Below are 21,778 nucleotides of genomic sequence, written 5' to 3' on the forward strand. Positions count from 1 at the left end.
AGACAAAAAGTACAGAATATGATACCTAATATATAAAGAATGGAGGAGGAAGAAAAAGGAGGAGAAAAAGAAAGGAACCTTTAGATTGTGTTTGTAACAGCATACTAACTGAGTTAAATTAGACTCTTAGATAGTAAGGAAACTAACTTTGAACCTTTGGTAACCACGAATCTAACGTCTGCGATGGCAATAAGTACATAACTATTGATAATCACCCTAAATGTAAATAGACTGAATGCACCAATCAAAAGACACAGAATAAGTGAATGGGAAAAAAAACAAAACCCATCTATATACTGCTTACAAGAGACCCACCTCAAACCCAAAGACATGCACAGATTAAGAGTCACAGGATGGAAAAAGATATTTCATGCTAACAACAGAGAGAAAAAAGCAGGTGTTACAGTACTAGTATGAGACAAAATAGACTTCAAAACAAAGAAAGTAACAAGAGATAAAGAAGGACATTACATAATGATAAAGGCCTCAGTACAACAAGAGGATATAACCATTATAAACATATATGCACCCAACACAGGAGCACCAGCATATGTGAAACAAGTACAAACAGAACTAAAGGAGGAAGTAGAATGCAATGCATTCATTCTAGGAGAATTCAACACACCATTCACTCCAAAGGACAGATCCACCAGACAGAAAGTAAGTAAGGACACAGAAGCACAGAACAACACACTAGAACAGACGGACCTAAGACATCTATAGAACTCTACATCCAAAAGCAACAGGATACACATTCTTCTCAAGTGCACATGGAACATTCTCCAAAATAGACAACATACTAGGCCACAAAAAGAGCCTCAGTAAATTCCAAAAGATTGAAATTCTACCAACCAACTTTTCAGGCCACAAAGGTATAAAACTAGAAATAAATTCTACAAAGAAAGCAAAAAGGCCCACAAACACATTGAGGCTTAACAACATGCTCCTAAATAATCAATGGATCAATGACCAAATTAAAATAGATATCAAGCAATATATGGAAACAAATGAAAACAAAAACACAAAGCCCCAACTTCTGTGGGACACAGTGAAAGCAGTCTGAAGAGGAAAGTATATAGCAATCCAGGCACACTTAAAGAAGGAAGAACAATCCCAAATGAATAGTCTAAAGTCACAATTATTGAAATTGGAAAAAGAAGAACCAATGAGGCCTAAAGTAAGCAGAAGGAGGGACATCATAAAGATCAGAGAAGAAATAAATAAAATTGAGAAGAATAAAACAATAGAAAAAAATCAATGAAACCAAGAGCTGGTTCTTCGAGAAAATAAACAAAATAGAGAAACCTCTAGCCAAACTTGTTAAGAGAAAAAGAGAATCAACACACATCAATAGAATCAGAAACGACAAAGGAAAAATCACAACTGACCCCACAGAAATACAAAGAATTGTTAGAGACTACTATGAAAACCTATATGCCAAGAAGCTGGAAAACCTAGAAGAAATGGACAACTTCCTACAAAAATATAATCTTCCAAGACTGACCAACGAAGAGACACAAAATCTAAACAAATCAATTACCAGCAAAGAAATTGAAGCGGTAATCAAAAAACTACCCAAGAACAAAACTCCCAGGCCAAATAGATTTACCGCGGAATTTTATCAGACATACAGAGAAGATATTACCCATTCTACTTAAAGTATTCCAAAAAATAGAAGAGGAGGGAATACTCCCAAACTAATTTTATGAAGCCAGCATGACCCTAATACCAAAACCAGACAAAGGCCCCACCAAAAAAGAAAACTACAGACCAATATCCCTGATGAATGTAGATGCAAAACGACTCAACAAAATATTAGCAAATCGAATTCAAAAATACATCCAAAGGATGATACACCATGACCAAGTGGGATTTATCCCAGGGATGCAAGGATGGTACAACATTCGAAAATCCATCAACATCATCCACCACATCAACAAAAAGAAGGACAAAAACCACATGATCATCTCCATAGAAGCTGAAAAAGCATTCAACAAAATTCAACATCTATTCATGATAAAAACTCTCAACAAAATGGGTATAGAGGACAAGTACCTCAACATAATAAAGGCCATATATGATAAACCCACAGCCAACATCATACTGAACAGTAAGAAGCTGAAAGCTTTTCCTCTGAGATCAGGAACAAGACAGGGATGCCCACTATCCCCACTGTTATTCAACATAGTACTGGAGGTCCTAGCCACGGCAATTAGACAAAACAAAGAAATACAAGGAATCCAGATCAGTAAAGAAGAAGTCAAACTGTCACTATTTGCAGATGACATGATATTGTACATAAAAAACCCTAAAGACTCCACTCTGAAACTACTAGAGCTGATATAGGAATTCAGCAAAGTTGCAAGATACAAAATTAACACACAGAAATCTGTGGCTTTCCTATACACTAACAATGAACTAATAGAAAGAGAAATCAGGAAAACAGTTCCATTCACAATTGCATCAAAAAGAATAAAATACATAGGAATAAACCTGACCAAGGAAGTGACATAGGAATAAACCTGACCACAATTGCATCAAAAAGAATAAAATACATAGGAATAAACCTGACACTGAAAACTATAAGACACTCTTAAGAGAAATTAAAGAGGACACTAACAAAAGGAAACTTATCACATGCTCTTGGCTAGGACGAATTAATATCGTCAAAATGGCCATCCTGCCCAAAGCAATATACAGATTTGATGCAATCCCTATCAAATTACCAACGACATTCTTCAACGACCTGGAACAAACAGTTCAAAAATTCATATAGAAACACCAAATAGCCAAAGCAATCCTGAGAAGGGAGAATAAAGTTGGCGGGGATCTTGCTCCCCAACTTCAAACTCTACTACAAAGCCACAGTAATCAAGACAATTTGGTACTGGCACAAGAACAGAGCCACAGACAAGTGGTACAGAATAGAGAGTCCAGACATTAACTCAAACATATATGGTCAATTAATATACGATAAAGGAGCCATGGACATACAATGGGGAAATGACAGTCTCTTCAACAGATGGTGCTGCAAAACTGGACAGCTACATGTAAGAGAATGAAACTGGATCACTGTCTAACCCCATACACAAAAGTAAATTCAAAATGGATCAAAGACCTGAATGTAAGTCATGAAACCATAAAACTCTTAGAAAAAAACATAGGCAAAAATCTCTTGGACATAAACATGAGTGACTTCTTCATGAACATATCTCCCCGGGCAAGGGAAACAAAAGCAAAAATGAACAAGTGGGCCTATATCAAGCTGAAAAGCTTCTGTACAGCAAAGGACACCATCAATAGAACAAAAACGTACCCTACAGTATGGGAGAATATACTCATAAATGACAGATCTGATAAAGGGTTGACATCCAAAATATATAATGAGCTCACACACCTCAACAAACAAAAAGCAAATAATCCAATTAAAAAATGGGCAGGAGCTGACAGTTCTCCAAAGAAGAAATTCAGATGGCCAACAGACACTTGAAAAGATGCTCCACATCGCTAGTCATCAGAGAAATGCAAATTAAACCACAATGAGATATCACCTCACACCAGTAAGGATCACCACCATCCAAAAGTCAAACAACAACAAATGTTGGTGAGGTTGCGGAGAAAGGGGAACCCTCCTACACTGCTGGTGGGAATGTAAATCAGTTCAACCATTGTGGAAAGCAGTATGGAGGTTCCTCAGAATGCTCAAAATAGAAATACCATTTGACCCAGGAATTCCACTTCTAGGAATTTACACTAAGAATGCAGTAGCCCAGTTTGAAAAAGACAGATGCACCCCTATGTTTATCGCTGCACTGTTTACAATAGCCAAGAAATGGAAGCAACCTAAATGTCCATCAGTAGATGAATGGATAAAGAAGATGTGGTACATATACACAATGGAATATTATTCAGCCGTAAGAAGAAAACAAATACTACCATTTGCAACAACATGGATGGCGCTAGAGGGTATAATGCTCAGTGAAATAAGCCAGGCGGAGAAAGACAAGTATCAAATGATTTCATTCATATGTGGAGTATAAGAACAAAGAAAAACTGAAGGAACAAAACAGCAGCAGAATCAAAGAACCCAAGAATGGACTAATAGTTACCAAAGGGAAAGGGACTGGGGAGGATGGGTGTGAAAGGAGGGATAAGGGCAGCAAAAAAGAAAGGGAGCATTACGATTAGCCTGTATTATGTTGGGGGTCGTAGGGATGGATGTGCAACCACGGAGAAGACAAGTGGTGATTCTACGGCATCTTGCTGCGCTGATGGACAGTGACTATAATGGGGTTTGTGGGGGGGACTTGGTGAAGGGGGGAGTCTAGTAAACATAATGTTCTTCATGTAATTGTAGATTAATGATAAAATGAAAAGAAAAATGTTCAGGCAACATGATACCTTGTAATTTGACAAATAAATACCATTCTTTAAAAAAAATAAAATAAAATAAAAAATTCAAATTGAGGAAGGTTTTCTTCAAAGCTGTCAAGATCATTAAAAACAAGGAAACACTAAGAAACTGTTGGACAAGAAGACTAAGACAGACATTATAACTAAATTAATGTGGCAACATGGATGGAATCCTGGACCAAAAAAGAGACATTAGAGGAAACATTAGGAAAATCTAAGTAAAATCTACAGTTATGTTTTTATTGTAGTAAAAAATGCATATAAAATTTACTATTTTAACCATTTTTAGGTGTACAATTCAATAGTGTTAAGTATACTTACTGAAGGGCCCCCACCCGTAAGATGACGAACCTCCTGCTTCTCTTCCAGGTCCTCGGTTCCCGCTGGCGCCACCTGATGCCCAATCACCTCTCTCCCCCTGCCAATCCCAGCACCTAGCCAATAGCCACCAGCCCCGTAGAAGTAACACCACAATCACCCCATGCCCCTTCCCATATAAACCAGCACCTTTCCCTAATAAAGCGGAATTCTCCGGTGAATTGCTGCTGTGTGTCGCTCCCTTCCTTTCATTGGTGCCGAAACCCGGGAGACGGGACACCCCAACTGGGCCCCGTCTTCCCCCCGACACCAGCAGCAGCTTGCCCTCGTCCTCTTTTTCCGGCGCTGGCTCATCACACTCACCACTCCTCTTTGGCCTTTGGGTAAGTTTTCCCCCAGGTGGGCCGCTCTTCCCTGAGCTATCGCAGCGCCATTGACCGTGATCGTCCAGCAAGGCCCTGATGCTCGGGGACGAGGAGGGAACTCTCCCCACCTCAGGCATTCACGGCTGCGGTGGACCCTCAGGCCCCCCTTCAACAGCCATAAACGAGGTGACTCCTTTGCGGATGAGAACGCTCTCCCCCCTTCCGTTCCTTCCGCCGAAAATTCCTAGTACTAGGTACCTCGGACTCCGGCACTCTGCCTTCTTAGAGAAGTCTGGGTGACGACCCACACTTCCTAAGAAACCGACTCGTATACGAGTTTCCGCAGACCACCAAGGATCATCGGGGACGCCCTTTGTCTCCTTGCCGTCTGCTCCCAGTCCGAGGGTCTCCGTTCGTCTTCCCGTTTGTCTCCTTCTCTGTCCTTTAGCCATGGGAGCCTCCTCATCCCTCCCTGAAAGTTCACCTCTTGAAGGCCTGCTCAAGCATCTAGCCACCCTCTCCCTGACGCCTGATATAAAACCAAAACTTCTCCGTAAATACTGCTCCCAAGATTGGCCGACATACCCCCTAGACAATAACAACCAAAGGCCCGCAGGGGGAACTCTTGATCCTAACATCACTCGCGATCTCTTTAACTACTGCCAGCGCCTGAAAAAATGGAAGGAGATTCCCTATATCGAAGCTTTTTGCCTCCTAGCTCAAAATCCCAGCCTCTGCACCACCTGTTCCCCGCCCCAAGTTCTCCTAACCTGCAAGCTGCCTCCCTCCCCTCCACACACTTCCAGTCCCTCTTCGATTACCTTTGACCCAGCTGACGAACCTCCGCCGTACAGGCTTCCCCCTTCAGCCGCCCCCCCACAACCCCTCCACCCTCTTCCGCCGTTGCCACCACCTCCACCCCCGCAGAAGCCTCCCATTCACTCCCTTCCCCTTCTTCTCCTACAACAGCCCCTCCCCCTTCCTCCACTACCATCTCCTCCCCCACCTCACCCCCTCCGCCTTCGTCCCCCTCACCTGCCACTCCCCCACGGATTGAGCCTGAGCCTTTCAGCCCCCCTTTAACTAGGTCCCGGGGGCCTCCTCCGTCTTTGCCCTCATCACCTGTTTCTCCCCCACAGACTGAGCCAGAACCCTTCAGTCCCCCTCAGACTCGGTCCCGAGGGCCTCCTAAAATTATCGCCCCCCTCCGGGAGGTAGCAAAATCCAAAGGCATCGTGCGCGTTCACGTCCCTTTCTCCTTAGGAGATTTAGCCCAACTTGAGAAACGCCTAGGTTCCTTATCCACTGATCCCACGATATATATCAGGGAGTTTCAATGGACTCTCCAGTCTTACAGCCTCACACATCATGACATTTTCATGCTCCTGGCCAATACCCTCCTTCCTGAAGAGCGTAGACGAGTTTGGGACTTCGCCCAAACGCACGCTACCGAAACCCACACGACTGACCCCACCTACCCCCCTGGCCCCACCGCTGTCCCCAAACAAGACCCACACAGGGATTATAACACCACCGTGGGTCTCTGCTCTTGAGATATTTTCGCCTCCTGCTTAATAGCAGGTCTGAAAAAGGCAGCTCGTAAAGTAGTCAATTTTCAAAAGCTCCAAGACATAATTCAAAGGAGGGAAGAAACTCCCTCCGAATTCTTAGACAGACTCACTCAAGCCCTATTACAGTATACCAGCCTGGACCCAGGAACGCCTGATGGAAGACATGTCCTTATGACATACTTCCTGGCTCAAAGCTACCCCGACATTAAAGCTAAACTCAAAAAGTTAGAACAGGGCTCAGCTACCCCACAGACTGAGATCCTAACAGTGGCCTTTAAAGTCTTCCATAACCAGGATGAGGAGAAAGAACGCCGTAAACAAAAGGCTGATCAGGCCAATTTCCAAATGTTGGCCCAGCTGATAAAACCACAACCTGGGTGCCCTTCTACAAACAAGCCCCCCCCAGAAGCTTGTTTGAAGTGCAGACAAGAAGGACATTAGTTCAAGGGCATGCCCCTCCCCCAGATCTCCTACCACCCCATGCCCGAGATGCCACAAAAAGGGCCACTGGAGGTCTGATTGCCCAGCCACCCGAAGGAGAGGCTGGATGAACAACCCCCATCCTAAGCCCGCCGTAGTGGGGCTGGCAGAAGAAGATTAACGGGGCCCAGGGGCTTCTCGCCCGACCATTTCCATCACCAAACAGGAGCCCAGGGTTACTTTAATAGTAGACGGTCGCCCCATCTCCTTCCTCCTAGATACAGGAGCCACCTTCTCAGTCTTGCGAGAATACCGGGGCCCTACCACGCCTGCCATTACTCCTATAGTCGGGGTAGGAAGTAAACAGATTTTCCCATTAAAGCCACCCCCCCTTTTATGCACAATCCAGGACAATCCCAAACCTTTCTCCCACTCCTTCCTGGTTATGCCCCAGTGTCCCATCCCCTTACTAAGACGGGACATCCTTTCTCTCCTCCATGTTTCCGTAACTATATCCACTCCCACACCCCCCAGTACTCCCTTTCAAATGGCCCTCATAGCCGAAGACCCCCCTCTACCCAATGAAAGCTCCAGTTCTGCCCTCATACATCCTGTAAATCCCAAAGTTTGGGACATTACAAGCCCCTCTGTGGCTCTATGTCCTCCTGCCTCTATCAAATTATGTGACCCCTCTCAGTATATCTGTCAGGCCCAATACCCCCTAACCACTTCAGCCCTCATAGGCCTCCAACCCATCATTCAAGATCTTTTTAACAAAAATTACCTCAGACCCACTCACTCCCCGTTTAATACTCCCATATTAGCTGTTAAAAAAACCAACGGATCTTTCTGCCTCGTCCAAGACCTTCGCCTCATCAACATGGCCATCGTCCCTATCCATCCCTTAGTCCCAAATCCATACACCCCTTTATCACAGATCCCTGCCTCGGCCTCCCACTTCTCAGTCCTAGATCTCAAGGACGCATTTTTTTCTATCCCTCTGGACCCCTCCTCCCAAGATTTTTTCGCCTTCACCTGGACGGACCCATACACAAGACATTCTGAACAACTCACTTGGACAGTTTTGCCACAAGGCTTCCGAGATAGTCCCCATATTTTTGGACAGGTCCTAGCTCAGGACCTCAAACAGTTTCATCATGATCACTCCGAGTCCACCTTATTACAATACGTGGACGATCTTCTACTCTGCAGTCCCTCATGGGAACAGTCTCAACTTGACACTGCCTCCCTACTTAACCTTCTAGCTTCCAGAGGTTACCGGGTATCCCCCGTCAAAGCTCAAATCTCTTCCCCTTCTGTCACTTGACTCGGATTCCTTCTATCTCAACAAAGAAAGTCCATTACCTTAGACAGAAAACGGCTCCCCTCTGACCTGCCCGTTCCCAAAACCAAGACAGAAATCCTTTCCTTTCTAGGCCTGGCTGGGTATTTTAGAGCGTGGATCCCTAACTTCTCCCTGTTGGCAAGACCCCTATTCGACCTCAGCAAGGGCCCCCCTGAAGAACCATTATCCTTCTCACCCCAACACTCCTTCATTAAGCTCCGTCAAGCCCTCATGGAAGCCCCAGCTCTCCACCTTCCTGATTTGTCGAAGCCCTTCTCATTATACATTCATGAGAGGTCCAGTCAAGCTCTAGGAGTCCTAGGCCAATATTATGGCCCATCCTTTGCCCCAGTAGCTTATCTTTCCAAGCAATTAGACCCCACAGTTCGGGGATGGGCCCCCTGTCTACGGGCATTAGCCGCTGGACAGCTCTTGCAGAAGGAAGCTCATAAACTGACATTCGGGGTGCCCCTTACCATTCTGTCCCCACATCACCTAAAGGATCTCTTAACTTACAAAAGTTTACAGACTCTCCCTCTCTCCAGACTCCTGACCTTACTGTCCTCTTTCCTCCAAAATCCAGACATTTCTTTCCTCCCCTGCCCGCCCCTGAATCCAGCCACTCTTCTTCCTCTATCCTACTCTCCTCATACTCCCTCGCATGATTGCCTGGAAGCCCTTCACAACTTCCTTCCATGCCACTCCACGATCTCCGAAGGAGCCCTCTCACACTCCGACCTCATCTGGTTTACTGATGGGTCCTCCTTTAAACATGAGGGCACCCATTACGCAGGATACGCAGTAGTCTCCCTCGAAGACGTCATCGAGGCATGAGCCCTACCCCCCGGTACAACCAATCAACAGGCTGAATTCATTGCAGCCACCAGAGCTTGCACTCTGGCACGGGACACGTCTCTCACACTGTACACTGACTCCAAATACATATTCCACAGTCTCTTGTCTCACGCGGCAGTATGGAAAGAATGAGGCCTCCTCACCACAAAAGGAAATTCCATCACTAATTCAGCCTTAATTACTAAACTTCTAGAGGCTTCACAACTCCCACACCAACTGGGCATAGTCCACTGCAAATCACATCAAAAGGACGACTCCCCCATTACAAGAGGTAACAATAAAGCTGACAGAGTAGGCCAGTCGATTGCCCTATCAGAAGAAGCACCAGACAGCGATCCGTCTGCCCCTGCGGTTTTAGCCTTATCACAAGACACCCTCTGTTCCCAGGACAAAGAGTCTCTCTTCCACCTCTTACACGATCTGTTCCATCCTAGCCCCCAATCCTTAATCCATTTTTTACAATCCTTTTTTTCTCTCTCTCCTGAAGACAAAACCCTACTTGACCAAATCACCCACAGGTGCACCATTTGCCAACGCACTAACCCTAATACCCCCCTCAAGGCCCGACCCTTCCCGGCTCATCAAGCAAGGGGTAATGTCCCCGCCGCAGATTGGCAAATAGACTTCACTAACATGCCCCCTGTATGGCGTACCAGATACCTACTCGTGTTAGTAGATACATTTTCAGGATGGGTCGAGGCTTTCCCCACCACTAACAAACGAGCTCCCGTGGTTGCCTCTATCCTCCTCACCCAGATCTTTCCTAGGTTCGGGATGCCCACTTCCCTCCAATCAGATAACGGCCCTGAGTTCACTGCCCAAATCATTCAGAACCTCTCCAAGTCGCTCTCACTCCCCTGGCATCTACACTGTCCTTATCGACCACAGGCTTCGGGAAAAGTAGAAAGAGCCAATAGGACTCTAAAAGACATCCTGACCAAACTATCTCTAGAACTACACCTTGACTGGGTTCGCTTACTTCCCTTAGCTCTACTCCGCATTCGGGCCCTCCCAAAAAACCTTCCTTCTTGTCACCCTTTGAGATCATGTATGGCTGCCCAATTGTACCTCCAGGGCTCCCTTCCCACAAAGGACCGATTCCTCCCAATATGGCCCTTCCACTACTCTCTCTCCTCAGCACTGAATTGTGGAGGTATCAGGATTGACTCCTTCCTGATCCATCCGCCTCCCAAAATCCTCCTGTCTTACTGCCCGGCCAACTAGTATTTTATAAGCTGCCAGAGGATTGGCCTCTCTCAACCCAAAATGGGAAGGTCCACACCCAGTTATTCTCTGCACCCCTCGGCCGCCAAGCTCTTACTGCCTGATAACTCTGTCACCCCTTGGATTCATATCTCCAGGTTGAAACCAAACACCCAGGACCCACCTTCTCTGGACACCCAAGACCCATCAGTCACAATCCAGAGTCCTTCAGATATAGCCCAAGACGCTCTCTACTCTACCACGCCTCATCCCTCTGATCCCTTGAAACTCCGCATCTCCCGTTCACCCCCTTTGCCATCCATACCCGAATCATTACTTTTTCCTCCTTTACTGCTCTCTCGCTTTTTTTTCTCATTCCTATTGTCTTCCCCGCCACCCCAGCCTCCTTTGTATGGCGATTCAAAGTCAGACAGACTTACACACAGCATCAAACGAAAGTCACTACCCTCATTGCCACATCAGACTGCCCTCTGAAAGGCTGCTCCGAGCCTTTATACCTCCACTTTCCTCCCTCCACTGAAGTGTTCACTAGCAGCTACCTTTATTTTCCCTACCTCTGCTTCCTCTATGACCAAAAACAAGCCTACTGCAGGTGATGGCCAGACACCTACGGGGATGTCCCTACTGGTCTTGCGCCATTCACTACATGGGTAACTCCCGGTACCCACAGTATTACTCCTCCAACCGTTTCATAAAATATCCCAACAGCTCATTCGCCTTATCAATCCCAGATCCCTGAAACTCTCGATGGGCCACCAGAGTCACAGCCTCAGTTTACTATAGGGGGGTCCTCAACCCCTCACGGTACCCTTCATATCTCTCGAGAGTATGTTCCCTCTCATTCCCAGATCTCTCAAGTTGCATCAGATATTGGACATTCCGAAAAAGTCATTGTCCAAACTCTTGACGGCGCCTCTTCATCTTCTTACCCCCGCTCCTACTCTTGGTTACAGCTCATTCAAGACACCACCATCTTTCTCAACCACACCCTCAACACCGCCAATTGTTTCTTGTGCGCATCACTACAGTGCCCACTGCTGGCCGCCGTGCCCCTTAATATTTCCAACTACTCCTTCCATGCAGAAGGACAACCCTTCCGTCCCCTGGCAGACATACCCCTATGGGAACTAGAATAAGCAGATAATCTCACCATCCACCACTGTGTAGGCCCAACTCCTCCCCGCCTCCAGTGTACTTCACTGCCTCTCTATCTACACCCCTACCTCCGGCTCTAAGACTTTTACACAACCAGGTCACTTCTTTTGGTGTAATGGCAGTCTTTTCAACTCACTGCCTCCCAACTCCAATATACCCTGCATTCTCGTCACCCTAATCCCAGTTTACACTTTACAGCATGGCAGAATTTCTTGAGCTCCAACCTCCCTTGCCCTCGTGCACAAAAAGGGCTGCTTTCCTTCCCATCATGGTCGGTATCTCTTTGACCACCTCAGCCATTGGGGCAGGGTTTTCGGGAGGAGTCTTGGGTTACTCTCTATGTGCAATTAGAGATCTCAACGCCAAACTTGAGGGAGCCCTGACATCCACTGCAGATTCCCTGGCCTCTCTCCAAAGACAGGTCACTTTGCTGACTAAGGTCACCCTTCAAAACCGGCAAGCCTTAGATCTGCTTACAGCCGAAAAGGGCGGCACCTGTGTCTTCCTTTGAGAAGAGTGCTGCTATTACATCAACAAATCCGGCATTGTAGAAACTGACATTACCAAACTCACCGACCTTGCCTCCAGCCTCCACTCTGCTTCCAATTCCAACCCATTCTCTTCAATACTAACAAACCCCTTCCTCACTTGGCTGTGGCCCATTGCAGGCCCTATAATAATCATTCTTCTCGCCTGTCTCTTCTTGCCTTGTATAGTAAAGTTTATCAAATCCCAAGTCGGTAAAATCTCTAATCAAACTTTCAACCAGCTTTTACTCAGGAACTACCAGCTTTTAGCCACAGAAGATCCCTCACCCTCACGTAACCTCCTCACCATACGCTGAGATGGACCCCTCTCTCCGCTGGAAACTGTTCCTGGAAACAATGGCCGCAGACGCCTGGCTCCTGACACCCATATCCCTTTGGCACCATTGGAATCAACAAGTCCTCGACCTATGGTTACAGGGAACCTTCACTGATTTCCAACCTGAAGAAGTCCACATCTACTTGTCCTTACTGTGGGGAGTCCTATCAACCCTTTCCTCCCAGTCCTCAAGCCCTCACTCCCTTCTCCACCCCTGTTCAGCAGGAAGCAGTCAGAGAGAAAGCAACGTCCACAACCCCACAGAGGAGAAAGCGGGGAATGAAGGGCCCCCACCCATAAGATGGCGAACCTCCTGCCTCTCTTCCAGGTCCTTGGTTCCCGCCGGCGCCACCTGAAGCCCAATCACCTCTCTCCCCACCCCAATCCCAGCACCTAGCCAATAGCCACCAGCCCCGAAGAAGTAACACCACAATCACCCCATGCCCCCTCCCATATAACCCAGCACCTTCCCCTAATAAAGCAGAATTCTCCGGTGAATTGCTGCTGTGTGTCGCTCCTTTCCTTTCACTTACATTGCTGTGAAACAGATTTCCAGAACGTTTTTACCTTCAGAACTGAAGCTCTACACCTATTAAACAATTCCCTTTGCACTCTCCATCCATTCCCTGGTAACCACCACTCTACTTTCTATATTTATGAACTTGACTACTTTAGATACCTCACAACACCTTGGAACTGTGATTCCTTACAATTCTTATAAAGTGAAATAATTTTCTTATTGTTTAAGACAGTTTCACTCAGAGTTCTTTGATACTTGCATTGAAAACATCCTACTTAACACAAGGCCCTACTCTCAATGCCTGAGACATAAGAGCAAAGCTATATATATGGCTCTCTTCAAAGTTCTTCTCTATTACTCTAAAAATTAAAGTTTATTAGAAAAAAATTTGTTTTCCTCCTAGGCAATCTTTCTTTTCCACTGTTTGCTTCTACTCTTTCTCTGGGTACTTGTTCCAAATCCCCTCTACTTTTCTCATGATACAGGAGCCCAAAGCAGAAGATGGAGTTTTCGCAAATAATGTCAGCCAAAGGGATGAAGCAAATTAACCTATAGTGACAGAAAGCATATCAGTGGTTGCCCAGTGGGGAGCAAAGGATATAGGTGGTAAAAGGGACACAAGGCAGAGACGTGTTAAGAGGCAATAGGAGGAACACAAAGGGATACCTTAGTAGGTTACAGATATGTTCATTATCTTGCCTGTCATATCTTGCCTATCATATCACATACATAAGCCAAAACTTAGCAAAAATTGAAAAACTTCAAAATAGTACAGTTTATTTTATACCAATCACACCTCAATAAAGATAATTAAGGGTTTTGTAATAGCTTTATTAAAAGGCTTTTTTTTCTGTGCAATCTACAGAAATCTTTCCTGACCTTTTAAACGCCAGATAGGTTTGATTAGATTCTTCACTCAAACTTCACTCAATCATTGGGAATCCATGACCTCTTTTCAGAAATAAGTTATACTCACTACAGAATAAATTTCCAGTGAGCCAGTCACTAAAAGGTTTGTAAAAGTTTTATCAAATGCCCACTTCCTCTTTTAAGCTATGCTAAAATAAATACATAGATACATTAAAACTCCTTAAAACCCTGTACCTTCTCAAATCACACAATGTTCCTTTGGGATCCAAACTCTTCTGTTTGCTGCTATCAGTTCCCACCCACTCTTTCACTCCCATCTCACCACGGCATTCAATAAATCCACAAGCCTCCCTACTCTCTCTCATAAGCATCAAGAAAGGGCTGTGGGCTGCTAGCCAGCTTTCTATTGAGATGAATTCTGAGCTCCCAAAGGCAAAGTCCACATATACCTTTCTATTACCTGAGAAGAGGAGACTACTATATTTTTATGCCTAGCAAGGGCATCAAACACCTAGAGAGACTCTTTCATAGTCTTTTCCTCTCATATGCCAAAAATCACAGCTGATCAGGAGAGGGGAATAAAAAGGAAAGACAGCTTACCCATGGAATAGAGGTTGTCAAAGCTCTGGTGCATGCGAATAATCTCATAGTAAAGTTCATCATAGCTGCTGGGGGTGGGCAGGAATGTGTCGCCATATGTGATAAACATATTAAATAGGTTCACAATCTAAAAAAGAAGCAGAAGTCCATATATAGGTATCACGCTGTGAAAACCAGAAGGGTTTTAGCAGGGATATACTGTGGCCAGCTCTTATAGGTTTCCAAGAGCTGATTGTTAAATGCATAGGAATCTTGTGAGCAAGTTATTAAAAAAAGCCAATATTAAAAATTAACTTTATATAAACTTACAATTCAATAAATTATATTAAAATGACAGTAATATACAAAACTCACCACTTCCTAATTATTTCCTACATTTTAATATTATCTATGCTCTTGAGGTTAATTTATACCTCTGATATCTTTGTGGTGGGAATATCACATAATGGTATGTTACTGCTCATTTCTTCCCAACTCTGCATTCAGTGATGTCATGTTGGTAACTTGAAATCAGCCATGGTAGGTGTAGTTTTACCATGGATATCAGCAAATGCTATACATAGGGTTTCCCCCCCCAAATGTTTAATATTTATGAACACACTAGGTAATATCCTGAGAAGACAGTTGAAAAGCACTCCTTCTACCCCAATTAACCCGTCAGATAAGCAGGCATCTGTAATGTCCCTCAGAAACTAAGTGCAGCCATGATGGAACTACTCATCTGGCTGTGACACCTCTCGAGGCTTTGCTAGGGACCAACATTGAAACTAGAGTAACTAGTACAGTCTCTCAGCTAGGACCAATACTCTCATACATAGAAGTCTAACCTATATCTGCCCTTGCCAAACAATATTCTCTCATGAAAGAGCAAGAGTCCCAGGTTTGCCAAAGACACAGGTGACAGTGGGGAGTACCAGTCTAGAGATTTTGATCTAATAGGAAAATAAAGGCCTGGTCCCCCTATGGCACAGTTCCCAGAACACCAGCTCCTGTTTCAAACCAGCTCACTGCCTTAGGGTATAGCTTCAGAAAAAGAAATATTTTTTTGTTACTCACCATAAGGGCTAACGTAAAAATGTTGTGTTTGGCCAAAAGTACGGTCTCATTTGACATAAGGAACTTCAGCAAGTTTATCAAGGCTTAAAAGGAAAAAAAAAAAAAAAAAAAAAAAAAGACATCAACAAGGTATTCAAAGCACAATCAATAAAGTTAAATGAAAACAGACTAGCTCTACAGAAATCCAACTAGGGCTAGAATGAATAAGTCACACCTACTGAGGACCCTTTAAAAGCAGGTAAGGTAGGTACAGTTGAAGAAAGCACTGACCTTCCCAAGAACCTGTCTGCTTACCTGCCCGAAGGTTTTTAAAAATCTACTTCTTTTTGCTTCTTAGCAACTAACAATTAAGCTCAGAAATCTATGAAAGGGACATGTTAGTGTTCCAAATTTACTCTCACGTGGTTACTTTCCCATCAGATGTGTTCCTTACACAGGTCAATTCACAGGTACCCTCACCCTCACCCTAGGCTGCTAGGATCTCATGTCACCAAGTTTCAGTTATATATGTTTCCAAACATCACTGCTATGAGAGACATCTTTTAATTCTAACTGGTCTCCAGATGGGCCAGCAATACTGGGCTTCAGCTCTGGATAGGAGAGAGCTCATGAAGAAAAAAACGCTTAACTGTTCTAACTCTTCAAACAAAAGTGCAACTTATTTTGTCCTCTGTCAACCATGACAACATTTACCGAAAAGGTCCCCTTTATGCCCAGCAATCCTTAATGTGGAGAGAGATTGCTAAAGCCTAAACAATCGCAGTAAAGAGTCCCTAGGTTAACAGTGCAGCTTTAAAGACATTTTTGAAAATAAATATTAAGCAAAAATAAATTATTAGTTAGCTTGTACTCTTTCACCCTGGACCGTGAAATGAATCCTGTTTCTGTGCCCATCATAACTACTGCCCCTGTACCTACCTCCCCTACTTGATGGGAAACTCAAAAGAAGGGGGTCAGCAGCTGCAAGCCATCCAACGGTCCTTCTGTCTTCTCCCCTTAATCCTTTCCCACTTTCATAGACACAAAAAAAAGGCTTGACCTCTCCTTTTCTATGACCCTATCGGTTTCTTTGCCAGCAAAGAAGTCCATTCTCCCATGCTGTCTGAGTTTTGTGTGAAGTTTACTACTCTTAAAGAAGAGATGTGAGCCTTGATTTGAAACAGCAGGGAATGATGAGTGGGAGTAAGACTCTCCAGACACTTGCTGCCTACCACACAACACCCCTCACTCTCACTCTTCTCAAAGCACAGGAACAGTAAAGAAACAGCAGGCAAGGAAAAGTACAAGAGGCTGTCTACGTTCTGTTTCTAAAGCCTGGATCTTCCTTTCAAATAGCAAAAAAAAAAGCCTTGCAAGAGATAAAGGAGGTAAGCATCCTCATTTATGAACTCTTCACCCTGGCTCCGAGTCAAGTTCTATGAGGTTTCACAATGGAAAGGCAAATGATAGGCAGCTGGCCCTTTTGATGCTGTCTGTTAACAAGTGATCTGTTGGACTGGACCCAAAAAAAGCTCCATGAGAGCCCATTCTGGATCACACAAGCTCCTTAGCTCCTATAGGAGCTCAGAGAATGGACAGAACTAGTTAAAAACCACATCAAAATGACTAACCCAGCCCAAATCTCTCTCCTTAATGAAGATCATCTTGCTGAGTAATTTAAGGGCTGCCCACACCACCCCTTAACCCCAGAGCTTAGACAAGCCCTGTTAATGGATAAACACTTGACAATCAGACTCTATCATGTGGCACTCTGCAAAACACAATGGCTGGGGAGAGATAGAACAGCTTTTGTATACACCCAATCAACGCAAGCTTCTGTCCCCAGCACACACAGCACAAAGATGCAGACTCAGCAGTAGTTAGGTGGTAATTAAGGGGCAGAAAACCTGGAGGAAAGGAAGTGGGAGCAATGATTTATTGCAACTCTGCTGGACTTCAACTAGTATTGATCTCTGGGATTCAGAGTCAGGGATGACAAAGTGGTAAATATGAGGGGAGGAAGAGAGCAACTGTGGCACAGGCCAGGAGGCAACCTGTATCCCAACTGCCACAGACATCAGAGCCAAACAGTAGTAAGAAGGTGAGTCCAGCACTGCAATACTGTGAGAATTGTGCCAGGAGTGGGACTGCATTCTGCCCCTGATAATTCAGGTCACACCCCTCTCCCTTCCAAAAAAAGCAGGGTTTTCTCACCTAGAAAGAAGTAGTCATTCTCTAGAGAGAATTTAATGGACAGCCAAAAATGAACAAAGCCTCTGACATCAGAGACCACAGCTCCTCCTCAAAAGAAAATGCCTCAAACATCCCATGAAATGGTGCTTTCTTCCTTCATCATCTCCCCGACTTTGCACTCACTCTATCAACTGTTTGGTGTTTTATATATCACTATACACACATACATGCACACACATTGTCTTCTATCCTCTGACCTGATGGGATAGAAGTTCTAAGTCTGTGAGACTTCAGCATAGCTGAGAGGTCATTTAATCCAATTCCCTCATTTTTGGATTAGAAAACCCCACCACCACCACTACCCCACCTAGCTAGTGACTAAACTGGGACTAGAACCTGGTCTCCTATTTAGTGTTCTACCATTCCATTAAGATAAGATTAAACAAAGGTACCAGGTGGGGTTAAATGTTAAAGGGAGGGAAGCTTACATACAAATGGTACACTTAGATTTGCTGACTATGCTGTTACCAACACTTCTCTAGACTCTGGTTTATAACTTTCTCAATCTACTGGCTGCTCCAGGTTATTTTCATGTTATTTGGTCCCCATTTTCTCTTGGTCCTCAACTACTTTTTGTTAGAATACAGGTGTTTAATACCTGATAATTACCTTTCTACTGCTCACTCAACATTAAAAGACTCCCAGTAGCTTTGTTCAGCATAAACCACCTCCACAGACCCACTACATCTGTTCTCATCTCATCTCTATTCCTTACAGCTCATCTCTCGCATACCCTTCTCTCCCCTTTTCTGTTCCCACTTCCCCTCTAGTATCTTTAAAAACAAAATATTTAAAAAAGCACATAACTGTCAAACAAAACTATTCCTATTTCCCTCACTCAGGGTTGCCTCCTTCAAAATTTTGTACTGAACATGGAATGTGATTGGATCTGGACTTTAAAAGGAACCAAGATCCCCTTTTTTATGCAAAATCAGAACCAAAAGAACAAAAAAATAGGTACAAACAGTTAACAGGCAGGCTTATTCTATAAGCCGTTATGGTACAGAGCTATGTACAGGATTGAACTATAAACCAAAGAAAAGAACAGCTTCATGTCAGGGGCAGGTCCAAGGACAATAGAGAACTGGCGGTCAGGACTCTGATGCTAACACACAGGCAGGACAGAGCTCATGCTGGTGGCTCTGGGTTCACACTCTCCATACACATGCACTTTTAGAAAACTGCCCTTGATCTTGTCCACTTGGTTGCCATCTGGGCACATGACCAGCCAAACTGTTCCAAGGGTAGTCACAGAAATAGCAGTACATAGAGGGAAGAGTTCAGATAATTATAAAAGATATGGGGTCAATTGTATAAGCATAGTATTACTGATTAGTCATATGTCTATAAGACTTTGGCATCAAGTACAATACAAATTTGTAGTCATTATGAACATAAGAAGAGCAGGATATGCTTTTTTATTACTTTTTAATTTAACCCTTTGGTTTGTCATGTTTCCAATTTTTAAATAATAGATTTTAAAAGGAAGTAGGGGAGAAGAGGCTAACACGAGCTCTTGCTCACCAAAGACTTGACCTTCAGTCTGACGTATTTCCAAAAGAGAAAGGCCTATGTTATAGAAACCCACTTCTGTGTAAACAGTTTTCCCATTAGGTGAGCAATGACTTCTCATGCCCACAACACAGAATGGCAGAGCTTATTGCAGAGAGTATCCTTCTGGATGAGGACAAACTTGGTGGTTGAGACCTTCCAGGCCTTAACAGACAATTTTCAACAGTCCCCAACCTAAACAGCTCCAGGAGTGGGCTGCCCCAAAATACCAACTCCAGACAGACATATCATATGGAGGAATGCATCGTATCTGCCTGCTGAGAGACAACTACAAGTCAATAACTGTACCAGGAGCTCACACAAAGTATCTCAAACCTTCCTCTTTTCTGCCCTTTACCTGATACCTTAAAAAGAGACACTTAACTATAGGAATCATCTTCCCCAAACTCCCCCATCCATCTCTTTTCAAAGGCAGAGGCACAACAGTCATAAATGGCAAGAAAGGTAACATTTATTAGGTGCCTGCTTGATGCTAAGCATTATGTAAAGCACTTAATGTACATTATTCCCACTGAATCCTCTTAGCTATCCAATGAAGTAAGTATTACTGGTCCCAAATTACAGATGACCAAACTGAAATTCGGAAAGGTTAAATAAGTTACCCAAAGCCACATAGCTAGTTGGAGCTAAACTGCATTAAGGGTAACATTCTAGGAAAAAGGCCCATGATTTCCCCCTGTTGAGGTCTAAGAATCTGTACTGGGCCCTCCTAAACTTCAATTTAAAAAGCACTTATTGAAGGTAGAGAGCTAGTTCTCTAGAGCCAATACCTATATATGCTCTGCAAGACCATAATTTTAGTCCAGTAATCAGCCACTCATGTATCAAAGTGACCAATGTAAAAAACCTGTAAGTCCAAATCCATCTGCCTTGTAAGCATGTCAGGATTGCACTCTACAGACCTAGGACACTTTAACCTGCACACTCTCAAAATCAAGACATTGAAAGTAGACTAAAATAAGTATTTGGTTTTTGTCTTTTTTTAAAAGTAGAGTTGATATACAATATTATAATGGTTTCAAGTATACAATATAGTGATTGGACAGTTATATACATTATTAAATCCTCATCCTAACTAGTGCAGTTACTGTCAACACAAAAAGTTCTATAACAATAGTTATAGAACTACTGACTGTATTCTCTCTGCTGTACTTTCATCATTGTGACTAATTCACATTACAATTGACATTTTGTGCCTCTTTTTCCCCTTCCATAGTAACCACCAGTCACTTCCCAATGTCCATCAGTCTATTGCTGTTGTGTCAAACAAGTATTTGTACACCCATGTTCATAGCAGCACTATTCACAATAGCCAAAAGGTGGAAGCAATACAAATATCCATCGACAGATGAATGGATAAACAAAACATGGTATGTACGCACAATGGAATATTATTCGTCCTGAAAAAGGAAATTCTGACATATAGAACATGGATGAACCATGAAAACATGCTACGTGAAAAAAGTCAGTCACAAAAGGACATTTTTTTGAACTTATATATGGTATTTATGTGTGATTCAACTTATATAAGGTACCCAAATTCAGAGAAACAGAAAGAATGACGTTGCCAGGGGTAGAGGGAAGGAGTAACAAGGGGGAAGGAAGGAATGTTTAATAGGCACAAGAGTTTCAGTTTGGGAAGATGAAAAACTGCAGATGGAAGGTGGAGATGGCTGCACAACAATTTAATGCCACTGAACTGTACACTTAAAATGATAAATTTTATTTATGCTTTAACAATTAAAAAAACAAACAAGAGGTCGTTTTTGTTTCTACCAACACTAACATGAGCCCCACAAATACTCCATCCCAACTTTCTGCAACCTCAGCATAAGTGACTGACTAAAATTTACATCATGGTACACAGTACAGAGTAGAGGGCCAAACATACAAGGTGTTTCCTCTTCAATGGAAATTGGAAAGAAGCCAAATATACTCAATCAAAAGAAAGCCGTGGACTCTTGGGCAGGAATGCAAATTCACAGTAAACCCTGGGTAGCCTTCAAGGCAACATTATGGAAGTCTTCAGATTACAGGAACCCCTCAGAGACAATGGAGGTTCAGTCCAGACCACCACAATAAAGTGATATTGCAACAAAGCAAATCAAATGAATTTTTTGGTTTCCTAGTACATATGAAAGTTATGTTTTCTTCCTATGTGACAGATAGTAAACACACTAGAGGGGGTGAAGATTTAATAATATGGGTTAACTGTTGAACCACTGCATTGTATACTTGAAACAAACATAAGGCTGTATATCAATACTTCAATAAAAAAAGTTGTGTTTATACTATACTCTATAATCTAAGTGTGCAATCGTATTGTGTCTAAAAAAATGTACATACCTTAATTAAAAAATACTTTTTTGCTAAAATTAATTAACCACCATCTGAGCTT

General features: G+C 43.6%; 1 protein-coding gene across 4 annotated transcripts in view; it reads right to left on the reverse strand.

Moving 5' to 3' along the window:
* Window positions 1-21,778, reverse strand: part of ARMH3 (armadillo like helical domain containing 3) — a 251,635-nt gene that overhangs the window by 131,799 nt on the left and 98,058 nt on the right. For all 4 annotated transcript variants that reach the window (XR_008998987.1, XM_036898696.2, XM_057506237.1 and 1 more), the window contains exons 21-22: window positions 15,577-15,659; window positions 14,521-14,647 (exon numbers count right to left, since the gene is read on the reverse strand). Coding sequence is in view for 3 of the 4 variants with exons in the window: in XM_036898696.2 (XP_036754591.2) it covers window positions 14,521-14,647; window positions 15,577-15,659 (210 nt within the window). In the remaining variant the exon portion in view is untranslated. The remainder of the gene's footprint in view (window positions 1-14,520; window positions 14,648-15,576; window positions 15,660-21,778) is intronic.

The sequence above is a fragment of the Manis pentadactyla genome, chromosome 8 (assembly GCF_030020395.1).
Source record: "Manis pentadactyla isolate mManPen7 chromosome 8, mManPen7.hap1, whole genome shotgun sequence".
NCBI classification, from domain to species: domain Eukaryota; kingdom Metazoa; phylum Chordata; class Mammalia; order Pholidota; family Manidae; genus Manis; species Manis pentadactyla.